At 46.8% G+C, this 22,257-nt stretch overlaps 2 protein-coding genes across 6 annotated transcripts in view; one reads left to right on the forward strand and one right to left on the reverse strand.

Annotated features, from left to right (window-relative positions):
- Nucleotides 1-2,121, reverse strand: part of STYXL1 (serine/threonine/tyrosine interacting like 1) — a 42,091-nt gene extending 39,970 nt beyond the window's left edge. Inside the window, exon 1 of one of the 2 annotated variants that reach the window (XM_081133324.1) lies at nt 1,932-2,121. The gene's annotated coding sequence lies outside the window, so the exon portion shown is untranslated. Of the gene's footprint in view, nt 1-1,768 lie in introns of both variants that reach the window. The other variant, XM_081133323.1, reaches the window with a different exon arrangement.
- MDH2 (malate dehydrogenase 2) lies at nt 2,024-21,762 on the forward strand. Of its 4 annotated transcripts, none has more exons than XR_013998529.1 (10): nt 2,024-2,364; nt 6,752-6,920; nt 8,360-8,443; nt 8,877-8,986; nt 10,554-10,679; nt 13,459-13,536; nt 14,811-14,910; nt 15,256-15,407; nt 16,852-20,564; nt 20,643-21,762. XR_013998529.1 is itself a non-coding variant. In XM_081133321.1 (9 exons), the coding sequence occupies exons 1-9, from the start codon at nt 2,299-2,301 to the stop codon at nt 16,981-16,983; spliced, it is 1,017 nt and encodes a 338-aa protein (XP_080989447.1). In that variant the 5' UTR covers nt 2,024-2,298; the 3' UTR covers nt 16,984-21,762. The 4 variants fall into 4 exon arrangements, 2 of the variants coding, with proteins under 2 accessions (XP_080989447.1, XP_080989448.1); XR_013998530.1 differs by having other exon boundaries at nt 16,852-20,485; nt 20,667-21,762; XM_081133321.1 differs by having other exon boundaries at nt 16,852-21,762.
- The last annotated feature ends 495 nt before the right edge of the window (nt 21,763-22,257 follow it).

Genomic DNA, 22,257 nt, shown 5'->3' on the forward strand with positions numbered 1-22,257 from the left:
TCAGCTGCTCACATCCCTGTCCCTTGTCTTCTATCTTGCTTTCACTTCCATGTCCTCAAATATAGGCCCAGTGCACCCAGGAGATATCTAGTGGTCCTGTGAGATTTACAGGCCTACCCATGCAGCAAGTCAGCTGTTAGAGATAAGGGCTGGTGAACTGCAACACAGTCTCTCAAAGGCTGTGGCCACCACGTCTGGTCTTACCTCCTCCAATCTGCCTCTAGCACTTGCTTCTCCCCTGCTCCTTGACTGGGCTTAGGCCCCACCTTCTGCTCCTCTGACATGGGTCCTTGGCCCTGACCAAGCTCTGGACTTAGCTTTGCTCTTACTTCCCTGACCTCTGACTGGTCCAGAGGACTGAAGATTCTGCTCCCGACTTAGATCTGCCACCATCAGTGACTCTCAGCTCTTGGGAGCTCTTTGCCAGCAACTCCCTCCTGCCTTTGCTGCTGCCAGCCCACCACCTCATATGGCTTCAAGCAGGTATGGGCCACAACTCAAAGTTAAAGCTATCTATCTAAATATGGTACTGTTTTAAAATATATGCCCCCATTTTCCAATACCCTAGAGGAAAATAAAGAAAACTCTTGTGTTAGGTGAAATGATTACCACCTTTCTAACTCTGTTTTAGCTCCAAGGTTCTGAAAGGAAAAATTTAAAATATTTCACTTGAGGTATGATTTTAGGGTTCAAGAGAAGGTAGACAGGCTATTATATGATATGTGTACCTAACAGCAAAAATCTGATAGCTCATAACCATGATCTAAGCCTAAGGTACAAAATGGTCAGTATATGTGGATGTGTGTGTGGGTAGGGCAAGATGGGTGTCAATGTATTTGTATATTGTGTATAAAAATACACGATGAAGAACAGGCAAAACGAATCTATGGTGATTGAAATCAGGAAGTAGCTATCTTGGGGGGCTGATGAAAAGAATCATGAAGGAATTTTCTGGAATGAAAATGTCCTGTAGCTTGTTTGGGGTGCATGTTACAAGGATATAAATTGTCAAAACCAACCAAATGAACACTTAAGATTGGTATACTGTATCGTATGTAAACTATATGGCAATAAATTCCTTGTATAGATCCATGTGTTTATGTGTTCAAAGATGTGAATACACAGGTGTGATATGGATGTGACTGTGTGTGTGTAGCCCCACCCGTATGTCCATGATCTTGGTGTGGGATCTGGGCATTAGAAACGATGAGGACTTGGGCACACAGAAAGTACACACTACAGAACTTCAGCATGACCCCCAAGGCCACCAGCTAATCCTTTGTTCATCATTCCTCATTTGCCCAGCGTGTTCCCAAGGCCTACAACCCTTATCCAAACATCCTCATCTTCCGTGGGTATCCATGGAGCAACTTCTCTATAATTTTCTGGTTCCTACTTGGGAAGGTTAAGGTCACTGGGTGTGAAAGGACCTCCCGCCCCAACTTCCCCCTGACTGCCCTTCCAGCTTTCTCCCGTGTTCCCAGCATTGCTGGGCAGACCTGAGAGGTAGGGACTGCGTGACCACATAAGTTACCTAGATACCTGTTTCTTCCCCTGTAACACAGGGCTGTTGATCTGTAAAGCTCGCTGAACAGTGCCTAGTGCTAAGTCAGTGCTCACAGCCATTCGTTGTGGTATCTCAGTGGTGGCACCTCGAGGGACCGCTGGTGTGTGTGAGCAGAGGGGTGCACGGGAGTGGCAGATTAGAGGGGCCCCCACCCTCCCACCTCACCCTTGGGACTCTCAACCACTCCTCCCCCCCACACACCTTTTCTTTCCAGGGCTTTCCAGAGCTCCGAGCCCCCTCCTACTTCCAGGGGCAGGAGGAGTGGGCTTGGCTGAGGTCGGGGGACCGGACCGCACCCAGTCCGCCGGGCCTGCAGCGCGGGCTTGGCCGGCCTCCCAGTCAGAGCCTACGTCTGAAGCCCCACCTGGAAAATGGCTCCTTTAAGGCTGTTCCAGCCTAAACCCCGTCCTCTTCCACCTCTTGAGGGGCAGACACTCCGCCCACTCCAACAGCGTCTCCCCAACCCGCCGCACAGAACTGGACGCGCTAGGACCCAGCCTCGGACTGCCCTCCCACTGGGCCAGGAGCGTCGCTCTGTCTTTCTCAGCCGCGGCTGGAGATCGTCGTGATACCGCGAGATCTGGGGGATGGGGCGTGGCCGGAAGCTGGGCCCCTCTCGCGAGGCCAAAAGGAGCGGAGCCAGGAGGCCTAGATCTGTGTGGAGGTCGTAGGAGTCACATCACCGCCGCCGGCTCTTTCGCTTGTTGGTCCGCGTCCCGCCTGCCCTAGCCATGCTCTCCGCCTTTGCTCGGCCTGCCGGCGCAGCTCTCCGCCGCAGCTTCAGCACCTCGGCCCAGGTACGCTCGACGAGGGGCTGGCTGCCGGCGGAAGCCCCCGGCCTGGACCACGTGCGTTCCTGCCTCGCGAGCAGCCCTGGCCCGGGGGCCGGCCTGTACCGCAGGGCCGCGGGTTACTGGCCGGCGGCTGTGGCACCCTAGGCTGGCCCTGATACCCGGCGGGAAATGCGGGAGAGAGGGCGGGGGCAGGTAGCCCAACTGCAGAACCAGTGCACTTCTCCGAGCCCCCCAGTTCGTCCCCCGGATCGCCCAGAGGGCCTGCTTTTGGAATGCACCCCTTCAAGGCTGAGAATCTAGGGCCGAACGTAATTTGTTTTTATGCAGCTTTGAGTGAATAACCTTGTTCTTGCGTTACCCTTATAAGTAATGTGTAATTATTCACTCCATAGTACAGACAGGCGTGGTACCGAGGGTAAAGAACTGGTCCAAAGTTAGTGGCTTGGCCAGAGGATTAAGATTCAGCTCTCCTGACCACAGTCAATGGCTTTTGGATAACCAAGACTTCAAGAACCTGAAGACTGCTTCTTCTTAAGGACCTATTTAAAGGATCCCTATGCTGTAGTGGACTGGGCCTGCCCCCAGGTGTTGTAACTTAGCCTGGGACTACTAAAGCCTAAGCTATTTTTAGCTATTTTTTCTAAGACCGTGGTTCTCAAACTCTGGTATGTGGCAGAATCACCAGAAAGCTAATAAAGAACAGAGAGGCCCAGGTTCATTGAAAGAGGGTAGGACCTGGGCTTCTGTATTTTTACCAAGTGCCCCAGGTGATTCTAATACAACCAAAATCAGAACCAGGAGATGCCCATTTGCCCCCCCCCCCAAAGGGAGGTGATTACTAAAGGAGATTCCACATTTCTTATTGGAGTTTCTGTCCTAAAGATCACTTTTCTGTGCACTTAATTCATTTGAAAAATAAGTATATTGAGTGCTCGTGCTTGCCAAGGGTTGGGCTGGGCGTTGCAGGGGATACCAAAATGAGTGAAAAGTAGCACCTGAGATCAGCCAAAAATGAGTCAACTTAAGACAGGTGGAGGTGATGAAGATTGATGCTGACTGAGGAGTGGGAGAAGGGAACTGACCAAAGTTAAGACGGCAGGATTTACTGACATGATTTGGTGGGGGTACTGAGCGAAAGAGGAGCATGGACGACACCAAGGCTTTGGCGATTGCTGAGATGGGAAAAGATTGCTGGAAGAGAGTGGTTTGGGGCCGACGGAGGATATCAGGAGCTCAATTTTAGATATGTTGAGTTTTAAATGCCTATTACGCATACAAGTAGAGATATTGAGAAGGCACTATGTCAGAAAGATGAGCTTGAGCCAAGTGTTACATTGGTCTAGAGACTTGAGATTCTGTATCCTTTACAGTAAAAATGTGTTGAGCACAGCAACCTCAATATATTTACTTCTACAGATGTGCTAGTGGTATATATTTATAACACAAACAAAACACAGAAATTTAAAAACAAACTGTAACAGACTTTAAAAAGTAAACTTATAAATAAATGTTACTCTGTCCATTTTCAAAACAGTTGCTAAGCAATAAGTTGATGAAATTTTGTAATATACAAACAATAACCACCTCAGTACATTGAAAGCAACCTAATGAGTGAGGTCATCCCCCTCCTCCCTCCTCCTATGTTGTGTTCATTTTGTGTGTCATATAGGACTGATTGACTTAAGGACCCTAGGGAGGGCATCAGGTCAGTCTGTTTCTTGCTAGTTTTAATTCTTTATCAGATAAAAATAAGAACACAAACTGTCATTTTTATCCTGCACCCCAGTGGAATTGTTTTGTGCTCCCCACATTGGACCACTGCCCTGGTCAGCCTTGGAAGCCAGGCTGAGTAATATGGGCATGAGTAACTTCAGAGGCTTCTTGAGCAAGGAAATGGTTAAAACTTTGAGTTTTATGAAGAATGTTTTGGAGGTGGTGCTTAGGACCTAGGCTAGATAATGGGAAGGTGTTTGAGATGAGTCCTCCTTGTCCTCACTGGGTGTCTCTGATGAGGGAGGAGGTAGAGGTCGGTTCCAGTGGTTTGGATTTGGGAGGACACAGGTGCCATTTGAGATGGGAGAGGTAGGGGATAAACTTATTTAGACATTCGGGCGTGTGGGACAATGGAATGCCTAACACGACTGCGAATGTGGAGTTGGAATTTGGGAGTCCCTAGGATTGGGGAAAAGATGTGGAAGTGATAATCGAAGATCTGAAAGTGGATATGATTGCCAGACCTCAGGTTCTGAGTTGGTCTGACTAGTTTTCTGTGAAGGGTTCACCTTTGAAGCATCAACTTAAAAAAAATTCAAGCCCTGGCCTGTGTGATTCAGTTGGTTAGAGCGTCATCCCATGTACCGAAGGGTTGCTGGTTTGATTCCCAGTCAGGGCACATACCCAGGTTGTGGGTTCAGTCCCTGGTCAGGGCATGTATGATGTCAGTCTGTCCCTCCCCTCCCCCCCCCCTCTCTTCCTTCCTCTCTCCCCCCCTTTCCCTCTCTCTCTTCCCCTCCCTTGTCCTCCTCTCTCTCTGGAATCAATGAGGAACATATCCTTGGGTGAGGATTTTTTAATTTTTCAAATCTTAGTTGTAGTGTGTATGCTTTCAGAGTTTTCACTCCTTAAGTAGATTGCATTATGTGGGGTTGTTTTGGCTCGGGGTTTGTTTGGTTCGATTTTTGTTTTTGATGGTGGAAGCGCATTATCACCAGCATCAGTTGCTGTAGAGTACAATGTGCAGCAGTAGTGTAGGGATCCAGAGTAGATGGCTGCCCTAGATGACTGCACACAATGGCTTTGAGTTCTCCTGTCTGCTATCTTTTCTGTTTGTCTCCTAACTTCCTGGCAGCTGCCAGCTAGCCAGGAATAGGCTCCCTTGCCATTTGTGAGTTTAGGTTAGAAACAAGATCACTGAGATTGGCTGGGATTTTGGTTAGGCCTTGAGTGAGACCTAGGAAGGAAGAATGCCCTTTGTATAATAGGAGTGAGCTCTAGAACAAGATTTAGAATAGATATGATGATGATGATGATGATGATGATGATGATGATGATGATTCAGCCATAAAAAGAAATGGGGTACTGATAACATGGGTTAACCATTATGGTCAGTAAAAGAAGCCAACACAAAAGGCCACCATGTTGTATGATGCCATTCATATGTGAACTATCCAGAATAGGCAAAGGCAAGTCGTAGAGATGAAAGTAGGTTAGTGGTTGCCAGGGGTTGTAGGGAAATGAGAAGTAAGGGTTTCTTTATAGGGTAATGATTGTACAACTCTGAATATACTAAAAACCATTGGATTTTACATTTTAAATGAGTGAATTGTATGGTATAGGAAATAACATTTCAATAAAGCTGTTTTTAAAAAAAAGAAAAAAAGAATGGGATTAGATGATCGACTTAGCTCTGAAGTGGTTATTGAAAGTCAGGTTTTCTGACTTTAGTTCCAGTAAGCTTACCAATAAAGTGATACAAATGCTTCTGGGTCTAGCCTTTCAGATGTTAATGGAGCAGTCTCGTTTCTTCTCCCCCTCCCCCCCCCCCAAAAAAGAAAACTATCAGTTTTTAAACTGTTCCCAGCTGACTTGCCCAGGTCAACTGCTGCTTGTTTTGCCCAGTGTGGTGTGGAGCAGTAGTGATTCTCAAACTTTGGTGGGTGTCAGAATTACCTGAGGAACTTGGTAGATCCTACTTGAAGGAGACTGGCCCTCTGTCGTTTTTGTTTGTTTCGTTTTGTTAGAACTGATGTAAGGTGTGGAGTAAGGAGTCTGAGGCTGCATGCAGATCTGACTTGCCTGGTAGAGAAGGAGCTTTTTAAACATACATCCCTCCTAATCCTGTTTAGGCTACAGTCAGATTGTGCTGGAATCTTCCCTCATCCCTCTTCCCAGACAGTTGATTGCCACCCTACCCCCCACCCCTCCTGCACACAGTACATAGCTCTTTTCCTTCAGCTCCTCTCACATCTCCTTACTTGTCTCCCCCAGAGCCGGCAGGGGTCTTCATTCCTGTAGTCCCACGTGTGATGCCTAGCCCCTCAGTGGGTGCTAGGTAAATGTTTGTTTATAGTTTTTAAAACTGCAGATTGAAAGTAAGGCTGCTGTTACCAATCCAGCTACCTGAGTGAGTACAGCTTATTCATTTTTCAGAGGGTGTTTGAAGTATGACCCTATCACAGCCTTCATAGACATGAGTTCTTGCCCATTTTCCTGAGGCAAGCCTCTAAAACTTCAGAAGAAAACTGGATCTTTGGACTGGTAGAGATACAGTTGTATCTTCCTTGACACCTGTGCAATAAAAGAGGCCAGTACTGTGCAGGACGTATCCTTTTAATGTGAATCCATTTAACGCTGATTCTATCTTAAGAGTTCTTTCTCTGTCTTTTTTTAGAACAATGCTAAAGTAGCTGTGCTTGGGGCTTCCGGGGGAATTGGGCAGCCCCTTTCACTTCTCCTGAAGAACAGCCCTTTGGTGAGCCGCCTGACCCTCTATGATATTGCTCATACACCCGGAGTGGCCGCAGATCTGAGCCATATTGAGACCAGAGCAACTGTGAAAGGTACTGGGCACAGTGGGCCTGGAGAACTTAACATCTCTTCTCCCCAGTAGGCTAGGATCTAAGTTTAGAGTAAGATCCTTAGATGAAACTAGGTGTTCAGAGACAGGATTTCCATGTTCAGTTTAGAATTAACTTTTACAAATGATCACACCCTTTTTGACTTGCATCTATAAAAGTTTAAATAACAGTGTCTTTCAGAAAAATGAAGTTGGTCTGATCTTCCCATTTGAATTTTTTTCTACCTTGTTCAGTAATGTAAGGATGGGGAAGGGGGAACCTCCTGCGGGGACTTGGGGAGTAAGAAATGCTGTTCCTAGTCATTTCGGCTTGCCTTCCTGTGTCATGGGCCAATTCTCCACCCAGGGTTACCTTTCCCAGCTTCTCCAAAGCATGGCTACCTTAGGGAAATCTGCTTTCCTATTTGGGAGATACAGGTATGTTACCCAAGAAGTAATTCGTAATTACATGTGATTATATGTCCTGCTTATTTTACCCTCACATCTTAACAACATTTCCCATGTCACCAAGTTCTTGGTGAAATCATTTTTAAAGCTATACTATAATTTATTATTATTATTCCCATACTGTTTTTCTCTACTATAAATATATACACTGTGATAAACATCCTCATTTTTATATCTTGTTTCTTAGAGTGCTAAAAGTAGAATTAGTAGATGTGACTATTTTAAAACTTGTACTATAAAGTACCAAATTACTGCCCAGAAGGGTGTAAACAGCACAGGAGGCTGACTGTCAAGTCATGTGTTTATGAGCCCTCCAAGTCCCTCTGAATTTGTTTGCTCATTTCCTTTTGTGTTGTAGATCTGAGTTTCTGAAAACTCCTGCAAATAAGGAAAAAGTCAGTTAAAATCAAAGCAGATTTTGGTCATTGAAGCTGATTTCCCTGAAATCCTTGAAAATAGACCTTATTTTCCTCAGGTGCTAGGAATAACAAAATAGGTACTAATACTTAGAGTTTGTTTTCATCAGCATAGGGAGTTTTCTCATGGTCTTCAGTGTGCCTTCTGGTCTGACCCTGAGATGGAGCTTTTGTTAGGATGATTATGATGTAGAATGAACAACTCTTCTAACTGGGAGCTGAGAAGTACTTACATGTGTTAGCGAGTAAGGAGGGATAAGCAGCCGACTTGGTTTGGTTTTGTGCAAACCTGGAGGGTTAATCCATTCTGAATCCAGGCCTGGGCAAATGGAGGCTGGAGGAAAGTAGAGGGAAAGGGGGGCATTCCTGCTAGCCAGACTCACAGGGTGGTAGTCCTCAAGGAAAGGAATCAGGTCACAGGTGGGCCTGCCAGCCTTTCTTGTGGCCTGTGGTCAGCATTGGACACAGGTGGGGCCATCCTCTGGGCTCTGTCCTAACAGATGTGCTTGCCCCTCTAGGTTGCAAACAATAAGGTTGCTCTCACTGGTGTTTTTTCTAGGCTACCTGGGACCTGAGCAGCTGCCAGACTGCCTGAAAGGTTGTGATTTGGTGGTTATTCCAGCCGGAGTCCCGAGAAAACCAGGTGAGTATTTGAAAGCCTTCTCTAGCATCTCCCTGCAAGTCAGTTGAGGAAGTGGTGTTCTACGAAAAATGGATCTGGTCAGATCTATGCTGCAGAAAAAATTCTAAAAGCTCTCCATTGCCTGTGGGGTAAAGATCAAGGCTCCACGTGTCTGCTGTGTTCCCCTGGCCTGGAATTCCCTTTCTTCCACCTGTCTCTACCTTGGGAATTCTTCTTGATCCTTCATGATCCTCCTCAGATATCATCCTTCCTTATTCCCTTCCCCATGCCCCACACCCACAGACCTCTGTTTCAGCACTGGACTGTTTAACTTGAAACGGGACCCTGTCTCACTCATGTGTGAATTTCCTGTAACAGCTAATACATAGCACTTGGCACATATTTAGAAATGTATCCTGTGCTTTGTGAACATCTTGAATTGGATCATTCTCAGGTATGACACGGGATGACCTATTCAACACCAATGCCACAATTGTGGCCACCCTGACTGCTGCCTGTGCCCAGCATTGCCCCGAGGCCATGATCTGTGTCATTGCAAATCCGGTGAGTGCTGCTGTCAGGTAGGCTGCTGATACTGTATGAAAGCTCACAGTTCGCAAAAGTCTGTTAATATCTTATAGGGAGAATAATCAGACTAACATACTGAAATGGTAAGTTGGGGAAACTAAAAAGAGGTCCTTATATTTATTTTCTAAGGATTCCTTCTGGCATAGACTGAGTCTTACCCTGGTTTTTCCATCAAGTGATTTATCTTTGGGCAAATCACTTCCCTTATCTGAATCTTAGTTTCTCCACCTGGAAAATAAGCCCATTCTTTTTTTCTTTTTTCTTTTATGTCTTTATTGATTTTTTAAAAATTATGTCTTTATTGATTTCAGAGAGAGGAAGGGAGAGGGAGAAAGAGAGAAACACAAATGATGAGAGAGTCATTGATCGGCTGCCTCCTGCATGCCCCCTACTGGGGATCGAGCCCGCAACCCAGGCATGTGCCCTGACTGGGAATCAAACCGTGATCTGGATAATACGTCAATGCTCAACTGCTGAGCCACACTGGCCGGGCAATAAGTCCATTCTTGAGGCTCCTTCCAGCCATGATTGTGGTAGCCTATGAACTCCTTTTACTATGTTCTACTGAGGGTTTGCAATTCCTGGTTCCCCAATGCTCCCTTTCTTCTCAAACTTAGATATGTATCTCATTCACAGCCATGCCAGGTCCTGCTTGCTGGTGTTTGCAGGGAGCTTATTCTTCAGTTTAGAAACTCTGAGTGCTGCGTCTTCTCTGAGAACACAGCAGTGGTTCCCACACCTGCCCAGCAGGCCTTTAGGTTGTATTTAACAGCAGCCCTCTTATTCTTCCCTCCTGATTGATTGGATTCTGGCCTCTGAGTATGAGAAGGATCTAAGTGATAGTGCGGTGATAGTGACATTGACTCGAATGTGACCATTGGTAAACACCCAGAGCTTATGCCAGTGGCCTCTGCCTTTATCAGCCTGCTCACCCTTCCTCAGGGCCAGTTGGTCAAAAGAAGAAAGTAGTTGCTTCTTTTGTCAGGGAGCCAACTAGTGCCTAATAAATACCTTGCTGTTTTGTTTTTATTATAGTTTCTATAAATCTGGTAAAGTGTCAGGTACTTGCCATATATTAAGTCATTTAATCTTCACAACAGCCTTGTGAGGTAGTTTTCTCTCCTGTTTACAGATAGAGAACCCAAGTCCTAGGGAGTTGAAGTAGCTTGCCCAGGGTTACCACGTGGACTGACAGAGCTAGGACTTGACCCTATGCCATCTGAGCTTTTAGCCGTGTGCTGTGCTATCTTTTGTTAGGAATGGCCATTCAGGTGTAAGTTCTAACTGAAGCCAAAGATGCCTTGTGGAGCCATCATTGCATTTTAAAGTTGATAGTTCAGGAGTTTCATGCATATCTGAATTATGGGCTCAGAGCACCCATAGGGGAAGAACGCCTGCAGCGATGCAGGTTTTTTTATTCACGTGGAGGGAGAAGGAGGCACCCTGGTAGAGCAGGAAGTCACCCCTATGACTCTTTCCTTTTGATGAATGGCTGTGCTCTCAGAATGCAGGGCAAATTATACCTGTCTCTTGGATTTATTAGGTTAACTCCACCATCCCAATCACATCTGAAGTTTTCAAGAAACATGGAGTGTACAACCCCAATAAAATCTTTGGGGTGACAACCCTGGACGTTGTCAGAGCCAACGCTTTTGTTGCAGAACTGAAGGTAAGAGCTGCTTTGGGTATCTTTCAAGTTCCCTTTTCTGAACTTGTCTGGGCCATTCTTGGTTCTTTTATGGGCATAGAAGACACCAGGGCACTAACAGGTAACTTGTGACTTGGGAGTTTTAAATGTTTTTAATAGCTTGCCCCTTTGTGGGAAGTAGCTCTCACATTTTCTTGGGGGATCTACTCTTTTCTCCCTAATGCTTCAAAGGGTCAGACTTTCCCTGGGTTTCTCATTGGCTGGACTGAGTTGTGCTCGCCAAGCTCCTTGCCTCTGAAAACTAGTACTAACAATATTTACCTGCTAATCATTAGCTAAATTATTAGACAGATCCTAAGATAGCAGAATTACTGTCACCAGGCTGTAGTTCTGACTCCCCTTCTTGGGTTACCTGTGGTAGCTTTCCTCAGAGTTGTGATCTTGCCAGCTATCTGCTGCTTCCTGGGCTGCTGGACTGAGCTGCGGACTCATCCTGAGGTGGGTTTGGCACCAGCGCTAGGTTCTGGAGTCCTCTGTGCCTTTTACTTGTTCTCTGAACTTTTTGGTGGTTGATCCAGTATAACCACTTCCTTTGGCCCCAAAAAGTTTCCTTGAACTTCGTACCATTTTTTTTCTGACTTTTCAGATGAAGGGTGCCTCTCTAAAGTAGGGAATGTTGTCATGCACACAGCTTAGTGAGAAGTGCACACACAGGATCATTGGCCTTTATTTTACTCCCCGGTACACCAGACAGGTCTGCCTCTGGAGTGTTGATGACGAGCCACTTTAACTCATACTGCAGCATGTTCTTCAGGCTCAGTTGTAGGCATGGGGGTCACCAAAGTCCATAAGGTGGACTTGGGAGCTCCATGGAGTAGAGACTTTTTTTTTTTTTTTTTAATATTGATTTCAGAGAGAGGAAGGGAGAGGGAGAGAGACAGAGAAACATCAATGATGAGAGTCACTGATCGGCTGCCTCCTGCACACCCCACCCCCCAGCCAGAAATCAAGCTTGCAACCTGGGCGTGTGCCCTGACGGAGAATCAAACCTTGATCTCCTCGATCGTAGGTTGACGCTCAACCGCTGAGCTCTGCTGGCCGGGCTGGAGAGACACTTTAATTCTAAAGAGATAATTGAATAACCAGTTGAGTTCAGTGTGTATAGAGTGATTGTCTATGCATCAGGGAAGGCTTTGTGGAGGAGATTACACTGAAACTGAGAGTACATAGGCCAGCTTCCTGAAGCTCATACCCCATCTTCCTAGAAACAGTAATACTCGTGCCTTTAGGGCTCCCATGGTGCTGCCAGCTCTCAGAGCACCATATTCCTCTGGGCCCCTGTTTGTACACAGTATAGTAGCTACATGTGGCTGTTAAATTAGATAAATAAAATTAGAATTCATGTCCTCCATCACACTAGCCAAATTTCAGGTGCTTGATAGCTACACGTGGCTGCTCTACAGGAAGTCCTATTAGATAGTGCTATCACAGCCTAGAAGCTTTACTGTTTGAGGTGGAGGAAGAGGGATCTTGGCCCCTCCCAGAGAATCTAGTGCTTGACAAGCCTCAGTTAAGTGAACTACCCTTTACCACAGGCTGATGTTCTGAAAAATTTCTGGAAAGTCAGCTTAAGCTCCCAGTGCCTGATTCCTCCCTCGGTGCTCTCGGCCATCTGGACCCCTTTTACTGCCACCTTCCCTTTCCATTAGGCTTGCAGAAATTTTCCAGTTTACATTTCATACTCTGCTGATGTTATATGTGCTCTTTATATCCCCTGGCCTTTGTTCTTTTGCCTAGAATAGGTTTCCCTTGGGGAAGTCCTCCTGTTCCTTCCCAGATGAAGTTAGGTCTGTCCCAGGAAACCTTCCCCCAGGCTGATGAAGTGCTTCCCTGGCTTCCACAATGTTGCATTAGAACGTCCCTTTGTATCTGTCTCATTAGACAATAGGTTTCTCAAAAGCAGGGGCTTTGTTCATGCCTGTGTCCCTGGTGACCCGCACAGTGGCTTAGCTTCTGGGCTCCCTGCTCCCTTCAGTTGGTCCTGCTGTGCCTGCCCCCCTAGAGGCTGGGCCTCCCTTTCTGGGCAAAGCTGGTTCCTAACTTAGGGCTGTTCTCTTCAGCAGCTGTGGCATTTGGAGAAGGTGGTGTCAGTTTGGGGCTGTTTACCTCTATCCCGTAACTTCTACCAGATTCTTTTTGACTGTCATAAGAATACCTGGTTCACTGATTCTCAGGGGCATTGTACCTCAGTTTAACAAATGAGCCAGGGTGTTCTGAGCCTTCCCAGTTTTTTTGTTTCTGCCTATATCACAGTTTGAGTTGACAGACTTCTCATCCCCGGGTTTCCTGGAATTGTTTTGAATTTTACTCGTGAAGTGAGGGAAAGGAAATTTCGCTTGTTCTCTTCAAAGTGTGGGCACATGAGTCTGGGCTTGTGCATGGGAATAACATTAGCTTTGGGAAAGAGGACTGTCCATCTTTTGATTCTGAGAAGATAGCAGATTGATGGGGACCAATGTGGAAGGTCCTAGAAGGAGGTGGTTTTCAACTCATTATAAAGGAAAAACCTCATAGTGACCTCACAAAATGACAAGTTACTGCATGTGTTCAAACTGATGTTAGACTGTGGGGTGGGGCCAAGGTAGATCTGAACAAGACTGGAGTCAGTCTCTTCTGATTTCTTTGTTTTGTTGTGAGTTCTTTGAATTTTTCCAATATTGGTGTTTTGGGTGGATATAACATGTTTTATACTAAAAAGAGCTTGTTAAAAATTAATCAAGCTTCACACTTTGTTGACCAGGGTTTGGATCCAGCTCGAGTCAATGTTCCTGTCATTGGTGGCCATGCTGGGAAGACCATCATCCCCCTGATCTCTCAGGTATGTGTGTGACCTTGCCAGGAAGTCTTAAGGTCATGAGCACTTTTTTTTTTTTTTTTTAAATATGTCTTTATTGATTTCAGAGAGAGGAAAGGAGAGGGAGAGAGAGAGGTAGAAACATCAATGATGAGAGAGTCATTGATTGGCTGCCTCCTGCACGCCCCCCACTGGGGATTGAGCCTGCAATCCAGGCATGTGCCCTGACCGGGAATCGAACCCCGATCACCTGGATCCTAGGTCGATGCTCAACCGCTGAGCCAAGCCTTGCCGGGCTCATGAGCACTTTTAAGAGGTTCCACTTTGAGGCACTCAGGACAGACTGACAAAGATCTGCTCATCTGTTGTATTTTGAAAGGATTCTTGCTATGGATGCAGCCCCGCCTCAGTTGTCCGAGGGTTTCTTTACTGGTGTAGGGCTGTGGTCAGGTTCCAGGGGTCCACAGCTATGTGGAGTGGGTATAGTCATAAGGTACTCAAAGCAGCCAGCTCCAATGCAAAGTGAAAACTGCTGGTAGAAACATTCGTGAATTTCTGATGAAGTCAGAGCAAGCAAAGCTGGTTTGTGTAAAAACTAGGCTAGAGACCCAGTAACACCACTAAGGATAAGAATATGAAATCAAACTCATAATCCCGAGTGTAATGCACCGAGAAGGACACAGAATATTTGTTGTTCTTGCCAAAAATGCATAAGCTTACACAAAGTCCCGAGGAAACACCTTACAGATCCAACCTGATGGGCATTCTACAAAACGAGTGACAATACTCTTGACAAGTGTCATGAAAGACAAGGGAAGACTGGGGGGGACTGTTAGAGAATAGACTAAGGTGGAATGACCTAGTCTGTTGCCAGTGAGGTCCTGAATAGGAACCTGGAACAGAAAAGGGACAGTAGTGGGAAGATTGGTGAAATCTAAATAGGGTCTGTAGTTTAGTGAATGATGTACTGATACTCATCTCCTGTTCTTCCTATTTGCACTGTGGTTATGTGAGATATTAACATGAAGGAGAGCCAGGTGAGGGAAATCTTTGTACTGTTTTTATAGCTTTTCTCTAAGTCTAAAATTAGTCCAAAATACAAAAAGTTCTTTAAAATTAGTAGGAAATTCACTGCACCTCCCAACAAAGTTGACTTTTCCTTTAAAGAAAGGCTCTTCGTTCCCCATGTAGTAGTAGTGCAGGGGGCCCTCTGTGAGTAGGGTGAGGAGAGTGCGGGATCTGGAGTGGTGACTGGAGCCAGAACCTGCTCATGGGATCCTTGTGACTTTGGCTTGCAGTGCACTCCCAAGGTGGACTTTCCCCAGGACCAGCTGACAACCCTCACTGGGCGGATCCAGGAGGCCGGCACAGAGGTGGTCAAGGCTAAAGCTGGAGCAGGTAGGTTCTCAGAGGCAGTTTGTAGGTGGGAGGCCGATGCCAGAGGTGCTGTTTATAGTTCACAGTTGAAGACTGCAAGGAACAAACCTTTTTCTTAAGTTTCCTGTACACTTGATAGAAAATCCTGTATCAGAGGGCAACTCAGCCTGCTCAGTGGAGTGGAGTAGTGTTTGAGGTTGGCAAAGCTAATTCATGCCATTCATGAGTTTGTAAATTGACTGCTGACCTGAATTCTCTACAACTAAAGCTAGAAAGTTTACAGTTGCTTTATTTAGCCTGTGGAGCGGCTCATCTGGATTTTATGGTCTGTGTGTTAGCTTGGCTAACCTTTCTGTGTCCCCCTAGGCTCTGCCACCCTGTCCATGGCATATGCTGGAGCCCGGTTTGTCTTTTCCCTTGTGGATGCCATCAATGGAAAGGAAGGAGTTGTTGAATGTTCCTTTGTTAAGTCCCAAGAAACGGACTGCCCCTATTTCTCCACACCATTGCTGCTGGGGGTATGTATCCTGGAGGTTGGGTCTCTTAACTGTGGAAGGAGAGAGCTCTCTAGTTAAGACTCAGGAGCTTTGTCCTGTTGCTTCATAATTCAGTTCCTTTGTTTAGTTACTACATCTCACTGCCTATCATATGCTTGGGGTTTTGAGGGTAGAAGCTCATCACAGAATTAAGAGCAGGGAGAAACTGTGGGGTTGGCACCTCCTGGCACAGGAATTTCCTTGCCCGTAGGTCTGACAGGTGTTCACCCCTGGCTGCCTGGCTGTATTCCCTGATGAGACCCTTGTTCCATCTCAAAGCACAGGCAGCTCTGAAAGAAGAGTCTTCCCCACACCAGCCTGCAGGCCATTTCCCTGTAACTTATACTTGTTAGTTCTTGTTCTGACCTCACAGCCTGCCAGACCTAATTCTTCCTCCAAGAAAGTCTGGAGATGGTGCACAGCTGTTGACACTTCCCAGTTTGGGCATTCCTGGTTCCTTGCTCCTCACTCCACTGATTCTCCTTGGAATGTGCTACTGATTGGCCCCTTGAAACCGGTGTCTAGGATGGAGCCCATCTGGCCTCATTGCTGGCCCCAGCCAGGGTGTTTTTTGGTCTCTTGAGTCCAGTGAGCCACAACCCCAAGGTCTCATTCACACAAACCATCAAACCAAAATTTCCACTTCTTAGGTGTGGAACTGCTGAAATCAGACAAATGTGTGGTGGCCTTCATCTCATTCCCAGAAAGAAACAGTTTAGTGACTTGCTGGGCCACCCAGAGGCCCTTCCCACAGATACTCCAATGTTCAAAGGTCAATAAGGTGTGTCTCAGGGCCTCAGGGACTCTGTGCGGTGGAGAGACTGCCACTAAACAGATTAATTCAGTAAGCAGTTCAGCACAGGTGTATGCAGGATATGGTGAGACCTGTAGGAAAGGAGCACACGAGGCTGATTGTCTGAGTCAGGGAGGGTTTTCCAAGGAGAAGGACAGTGTCAGAAACGTTGTTTTCCTAAGGTCAAGCGTTCACCTACTTAGTTACATTGGATTCAGGTGGATATTAAAATGTTTCTTTATTCCTTTACCAACTCAGGAAAGAGACTAGAACCCAAGTGTGCTCTGTGTCAGGGAGAGTAACTTTAAGTGCTACTAAATGTTGAGTACTTGATATGCCAAGTCTTCCATGTGTATTCACAGCCTCCCTCGAGGTAGATAGTATGTTCATTTTATAGATAAGGAAACCAACTTGGCATGGAAACCATTGTCCAGGGTACATTCGTAGTGACAACCCAGATCCCAGCCCAGGGCTGTCTGACTGAAGCCCGAGCTCTGGGTATTTGTAGCAACTGCCCAGAGCCACAGGTGTGGGTAGTCCAGGCAGAGCTGATGAAGTTACAAGTTGGGTTTTCTATAACAAGCTCATTCATGGAAACTAACTTTGTTGTAAAACTTCCGCCTCCTCTTTCAGAAAAAGGGCATCGAGAAGAATCTAGGCATTGGCAAAATCTCCCCTTTTGAAGAGAAGATGATAGCTGAGGCCATTCCTGAGCTGAAAGCCTCAATCAAGAAAGGAGAAGACTTTGTAAAGAACATGAAATGAGAAAGCAGTTAGTGAGCAGTCCATTTCCTTAATTTATTAAGGCATCGTATCACTGTAAAGCCATTTCAGATATCTTTCTATTTCAATTTGTTTTGAAGATGAGTATTAACATTACCATCCCTCCCAGATCATGGATCAGTCTTTGATTTTCTTTTTCAAGGTCTCTTCTATAAAAATTGTGCTTTCTTCCCCATTAGAGCTGACCAGAGTGTCTGTCATCTCTTTCATCACAGAGCAGAACTAGGCGTTATTTGAATATGCTCCTCCCAGCCCTACTCTTTGCACCATTACATCCCTCAGTGTGTAAACTAAAGAAGGGTCAGCTCAGGCCTGATTCCTCATAGTGTCCTTTCACCTGCTTGGTGTCTGATGCCAGGCCACTGTTTTGTCCCTCGTTCTTTCTGTGTGATGGTTTCTGGCTAAGCAAACAGTACTACCTTCTACGTTGGGGCTGCCTTGGCTGACTTGTCCCACTGAATTTTGCCCTCTTCTGATGGAGCCATAATATTCAAGTGGCTGTGACATCCCATAGCCAGTATTGTGAGGAAAGTTGAGATGGGGGCAGAAACAACCAAAATACCAGCTGGGCTGAGAACACAGTGCTATCTATCCTGAGGAAAAGGCAGCTTTGTGTCTGTTTTCCTCAGTGACCTGAAAGAGACTTTGCTGTACTAGCTGGGCTTAGGACAAATGTGGGGAATTAAAGGGAGACCTGGTTCCCTTTAGTGTTGGGTGCCGCCTGCCCCCCGAGAGCCGGGGCCTCTGAAGTGGAAACAGCCCCATACCTGAGAGAACTTCCTGGCAATAGGTGATGGCCTTCCCTTGAGAGTGAAAGGGCTGGTGGGGGTAGACCTATGCCCAGTGGAACCAAAACAAATGGATTTTACAGTCAAGTATGACATCATTGTTTTCTTAAACAAGTAATACATGTTCATCGTTCAAAACCTAAAACGTACCCAAAAAATAAAGCAGAAAATAGTCACTGGCAATAAATAGTATTTGTCCTCTTAATTTTGCATATTTCGTAAGTTGAGATAATACTTTATGTGCCACTTTTAGCCTGCTCTGGTTATGTTACTGTGTAATACACATATACACCTAATTTAGTTGCTTTTAAGCTATTTTATTATACATCACGATTCTGCAGGTTGACTGGGTTCTGCTGGAAGGTTCTGCTTCTCCAGTTTTGAGGGCCAGACTGGCCTGGCACATTCAAGATGGTGACTCCGGTACATAGATGGTGTTTGGGGGGTGCTGAGACAGCTGGGCTTCTCCATGAGGCCTGGGGCTTACTCTTCACGGGGCCTCTACTATAGGCTGGCCACATTTCTTGGTGGCTCTAGGTTCCCAAAAGTGCAAGGGTAATCGCTGCTTGGCATTAGGCTTAAGCTCAGCACTAGCACAGCATCATTTCTGCCACATCCTGGTGAAAGCAAGTGACAAGGCAAGCCCAGGTATCTGGTGGGAGGGGACTGACCTCACAAGGCCTGAGTACCAGGAGGCCTGGATCTATGAGAGCCACTGCCACACGTGATTCATACATAAATGTGGATGTATTTTCCTATATCACCTTTAATAGCTGGATAAACCTTAGGGTGAATGTACTGTAATATTTATTCCACTGTTGGATAATTAGGTGATACAGATTTTCACCAGTACAGAGTGTGGCCCTGAACATCACCATGTGTTTGGACTGATTCCTGCCGTTGGTTATGTGAAGCACTGTGCTAGCTCTATCTTAGGCGTGTTTGCTATTTCATGGGGTCCTTGAAACAACCGTGACAGGCAGGAGTTGTCTTGTTTTACAGTGGTCAGTGTTATATACCAGTGGTTACCACATAAGGACCTCCCAGAGTTTGCATAAAATTGAGGTTCCTGGCCCCACCCCTCAGAAGATCTGTTCTGGCAGTCCGAGAGGAAGGACCAAGAAGCCAAAATGTTCGAGATTCTTTCAGATGGTGCTAGGGAGGTGGGGCTGTCCACCACACTGGACACAAGCTACCCCAGAGCTCTTCACTAAAGAAGCCTCCTGCCTTGCAGGGCTTACAAAAGTCAGGGGCATGAGAATCAGAAAAGTGCAGTCCTGGAGAAGAGAACAAGGTTGCTTCTAGACAACTTGGCAGAGGCCAGGATCAGAGAAGATTGCTCCAGATAGTTATCAAGGAGGGAAGAGGAGATGGCATTTAAGCTGGCCCTCCAGGCCAGGTAGGAGTCCAGCGGTCAAGTAAGGCAGGCTGGGCACACCAGGCAGCAGCAGGACTGGGTTGTGCTCAGGATGTGTTTGAGGAATGGCGAAGTGTTTGACTTGCAGCATAGGGCACACAATAAGGGTAGTGAGGCCATTCTAGGTGGTATTGAATGCCAGGCCAAAGAGCTTGGACCTCATCCTGTGGGTATTGAGAACAAAGGATGTCAAAGGCGCTAATCAGGGTGGGGACACGATTCTAGGTTGGGGCTTGTTAACATGCACATCATGGCTCAGGAGCCTGGGTGGGGCCCAGGTGAGGCCCATGTTGCAGGCCACACATGTCAGAAAGATGCCTACTCAGGATGCTCTGCAGCTGAAGGGTTAAGGGCCCAAAATGGGACGGCAGTGACTGAGATGACAGGGACATGTAGGGAAAATGGTGTCTCCCAGTCCCATTTCCACCACCCACAAGTCCCATCAGCCAGTTAGTGTAGGTTAAACTAACTGAGCACTTGCTTTCAAGCCCCAATTATACACCTCCCAGTCCCAGAACTGCCTGCCATCCCTGCCTTCTGGTCACCTGACACACGACTCCTGTCCCCCTCAGCGAAGAACAAAAGCTCCGGGATTGAGTGTATGGTGTTAATGGCTGTAATGAGCTGGCTGAGGCCTTTGCCAGGGGAAGGCAAGAACCAGTCTTTAGAGAGCTGAGAAGAGACGTGTGGAAGCAGTGGGGCACCCACAGGGAGGGTAATTAGATGGTGAAAGAGGTGGTCCTACAAAAAGGGTGCCATTTAAGCGTGAGGTAGACATAGCCAAATTGGGTAATTACAAGGAAAGTGGAATGTCAAATCCTCGCTTAGGCTAACTGGATGGACAGCTTAACCTAGAATGACCCAGGAGAGATTTATGCTGCAGTTCTCTCAAATAGCCTGGAGGGGGAGACAGAGGCTGAGGCTACAAAACTGATCCTTGGGACTGTCTTGGTCAGCTGATGAGTGAGGATTAGCATTCCTGAGCCAAATCCGGCTCCCTGACCTGTCTGATCTCTGATCACCCAGGTTGGAGGGGCAGCTACGTCCAGACAGGGATAATGCAGGTGGGAGTGAGTCCAGGCAGGGCGGTGGAAACGTGCACCTAGGTTTGGAAGTAGGGCCTAAAGACACAATATCAGTGAAGCAGGTCTGGGAAGAAAACACTCCCCTCCCCATTAGCCTTGCCCAGTAGACTCAAGGCCATGCCCCACAAGATGAGTTGGCAGAGCAGCTCAGAGCATAACCTCACTTCTGTTAGGAACCCTGAGCTCCTCCCAGTGTAGACAGCAAGGGAGGCCACAACTTCTGGCACCCTACGGGGAAGGGGGTTGGGGAGGATTGAGTGATACAAACCCAGGGTGGCCAGGAGGGAAAGGCCCAGGGCCCGAGGCCTGCAGCTGTGTAGGCATCTGCAGCAGCTCCATCAGGCCCTGCAGGGGCACTGGGCCAGGGCCTCCCAGTGCTTGCAGTTCTGAGTTCCAGAAGGGTGCTCCCCAGACATCTCTAGATGGATCTACTCAACCCACTTAAGAGGCCCTGCCTGCCATCCTGGGCCTGTGGGCTCACTGCTGAGAGCAACTTCTGAAAGCAGGGGAGCGGACCAACCGAAAGTGGGTTTTTCTTTCCTTGTCTTCCTCTTCTGGATGCTAAATGAAATTCCCTCAAGTCGAATAGGATCACCCTGAACCGATTGCCTAAAGGAGGACCAGGTGGGTTGATCTTCGACTGGCTTGCACCAGTACAACTGATCTGGTTGTGAAATAAATACCTGAACCGACTAATGAACAGCTGCTGCCCCAGTCTGCTGGCCCATCCCCTGGGACACCCTGGCCCTCCGCATAGTAAAGGGGTAATGCCTGGCAGCATGGCGTTTTCCAAACTGCTTAGCCAGTTCCAAAGGGCTCCTGATGGTCAAATATCTTAATACCACCATGGAATGGGGCCCCTTCTGCAGAGTGTGAACATGAAAGAGGCTACTTGACAGGCCTGACCAGTTCAGTGATGGGAAGAAACCACACAGTCTGGTCATAAATTCCTAACTGGGCAGGTCATGGTGGGTAGTCATGTCCCAGCCCTGTAACTTCCTTAGCAAAGGTCAATCTTGACCCTAAGCAGCCCTGCCCATTGTTCTTATGCAGCTGGGATAACATTCCTTTGAAATGTCAAAGTAATTTTCTTTTTCAGACCCCTCCAAGGCACAGCCACAGGTACCAGAGCACAAGCACGTAACTCATTGTTACCTTGCTGCCTGCATACCGTCTCTGCGCTGTAAATGTTAAATGTTCACTGTCCTGTACACACCAATGTAAAAGAAGTATCTGTCCATTTTGCTTTTTATCCAATCCTAGAAATTTCCCCACTTTGCTTTCTCAGCACCTTCTTAATCTACCACCAATGGCTTTTATGTAAGCTTCCTTACTTTCTCTCCTTTGATTCTAAGTGTATTTTTTAAAACTGCGTAACTACCGTTCTCTGGAGCATTTTCTCAATCCATTGAGATCTTTCTCCTGGGCATGTTCTCAGATTTGGCTCAAATAAACTCTTATAAAAGTTTTCTATAGGTTTGTATTTTCTTTCGTTGACAAGAGGAACTGGAGAGCTGGCCTAGAGAACAAGCTCCCCACCTCCAGCAAATATGTATCTTTGCAAAGCATATTATTGAGCTAACACACTCTAGCATCACTCCCTGTGCTGATGTATGGGTCTTGTCATTTTACACAGCAGCCACCCATTACCACCCCTTTTATGGACTAGGGTGACTTGCCCAAGCTCACTCAGCTTGAGTGACAGTGCAGGATGGAATCCCTGACTACTGAACCCCAAGCCCAGTGCCCTGTGCACTTCTCATGGGGCCCACTCCTGGTTTTCTGGTCTCTAAACCATCATGCATTTATCACCTGTGGGCACAGAGGCACCTAGAGTGTGGTGGGAAGAGACCCTAGACTGGGAGTCAGACAGTCCTGGGTTCAATCCCTGACTCTGCCATTTATACCTGAGTGACCTGGGGCAAAACGTCAACCACTTGGTGATTCTGTTTCCTTGTCTATGAGG

Source organism: Miniopterus schreibersii, assembly GCF_964146895.1.
Source record: "Miniopterus schreibersii genome assembly, chromosome: 3".
Taxonomy (NCBI): Eukaryota; Metazoa; Chordata; class Mammalia; order Chiroptera; family Miniopteridae; genus Miniopterus; species Miniopterus schreibersii.

What these genes read in the sequence shown, in the direction of transcription:
- MDH2 (XM_081133321.1), top strand. Translation starts at nt 2,299, where the DNA reads ATGCTCTCCGCCTTTGCTCGGCCTGCCGGCGCAGCTCTCCGCCGCAGC. An exon ending in GACCAGAGCAACTGTGAAAG is followed by an intron (nt 6,921 to 8,359) that starts GTACTGGGCACA and finishes TGTTTTTTCTAG; the next exon opens with GCTACCTGGGACCTGAGCAG. An exon ending in CTTTTGTTGCAGAACTGAAG is followed by an intron (nt 10,680 to 13,458) that starts GTAAGAGCTGCT and finishes TTTGTTGACCAG; the next exon opens with GGTTTGGATCCAGCTCGAGT.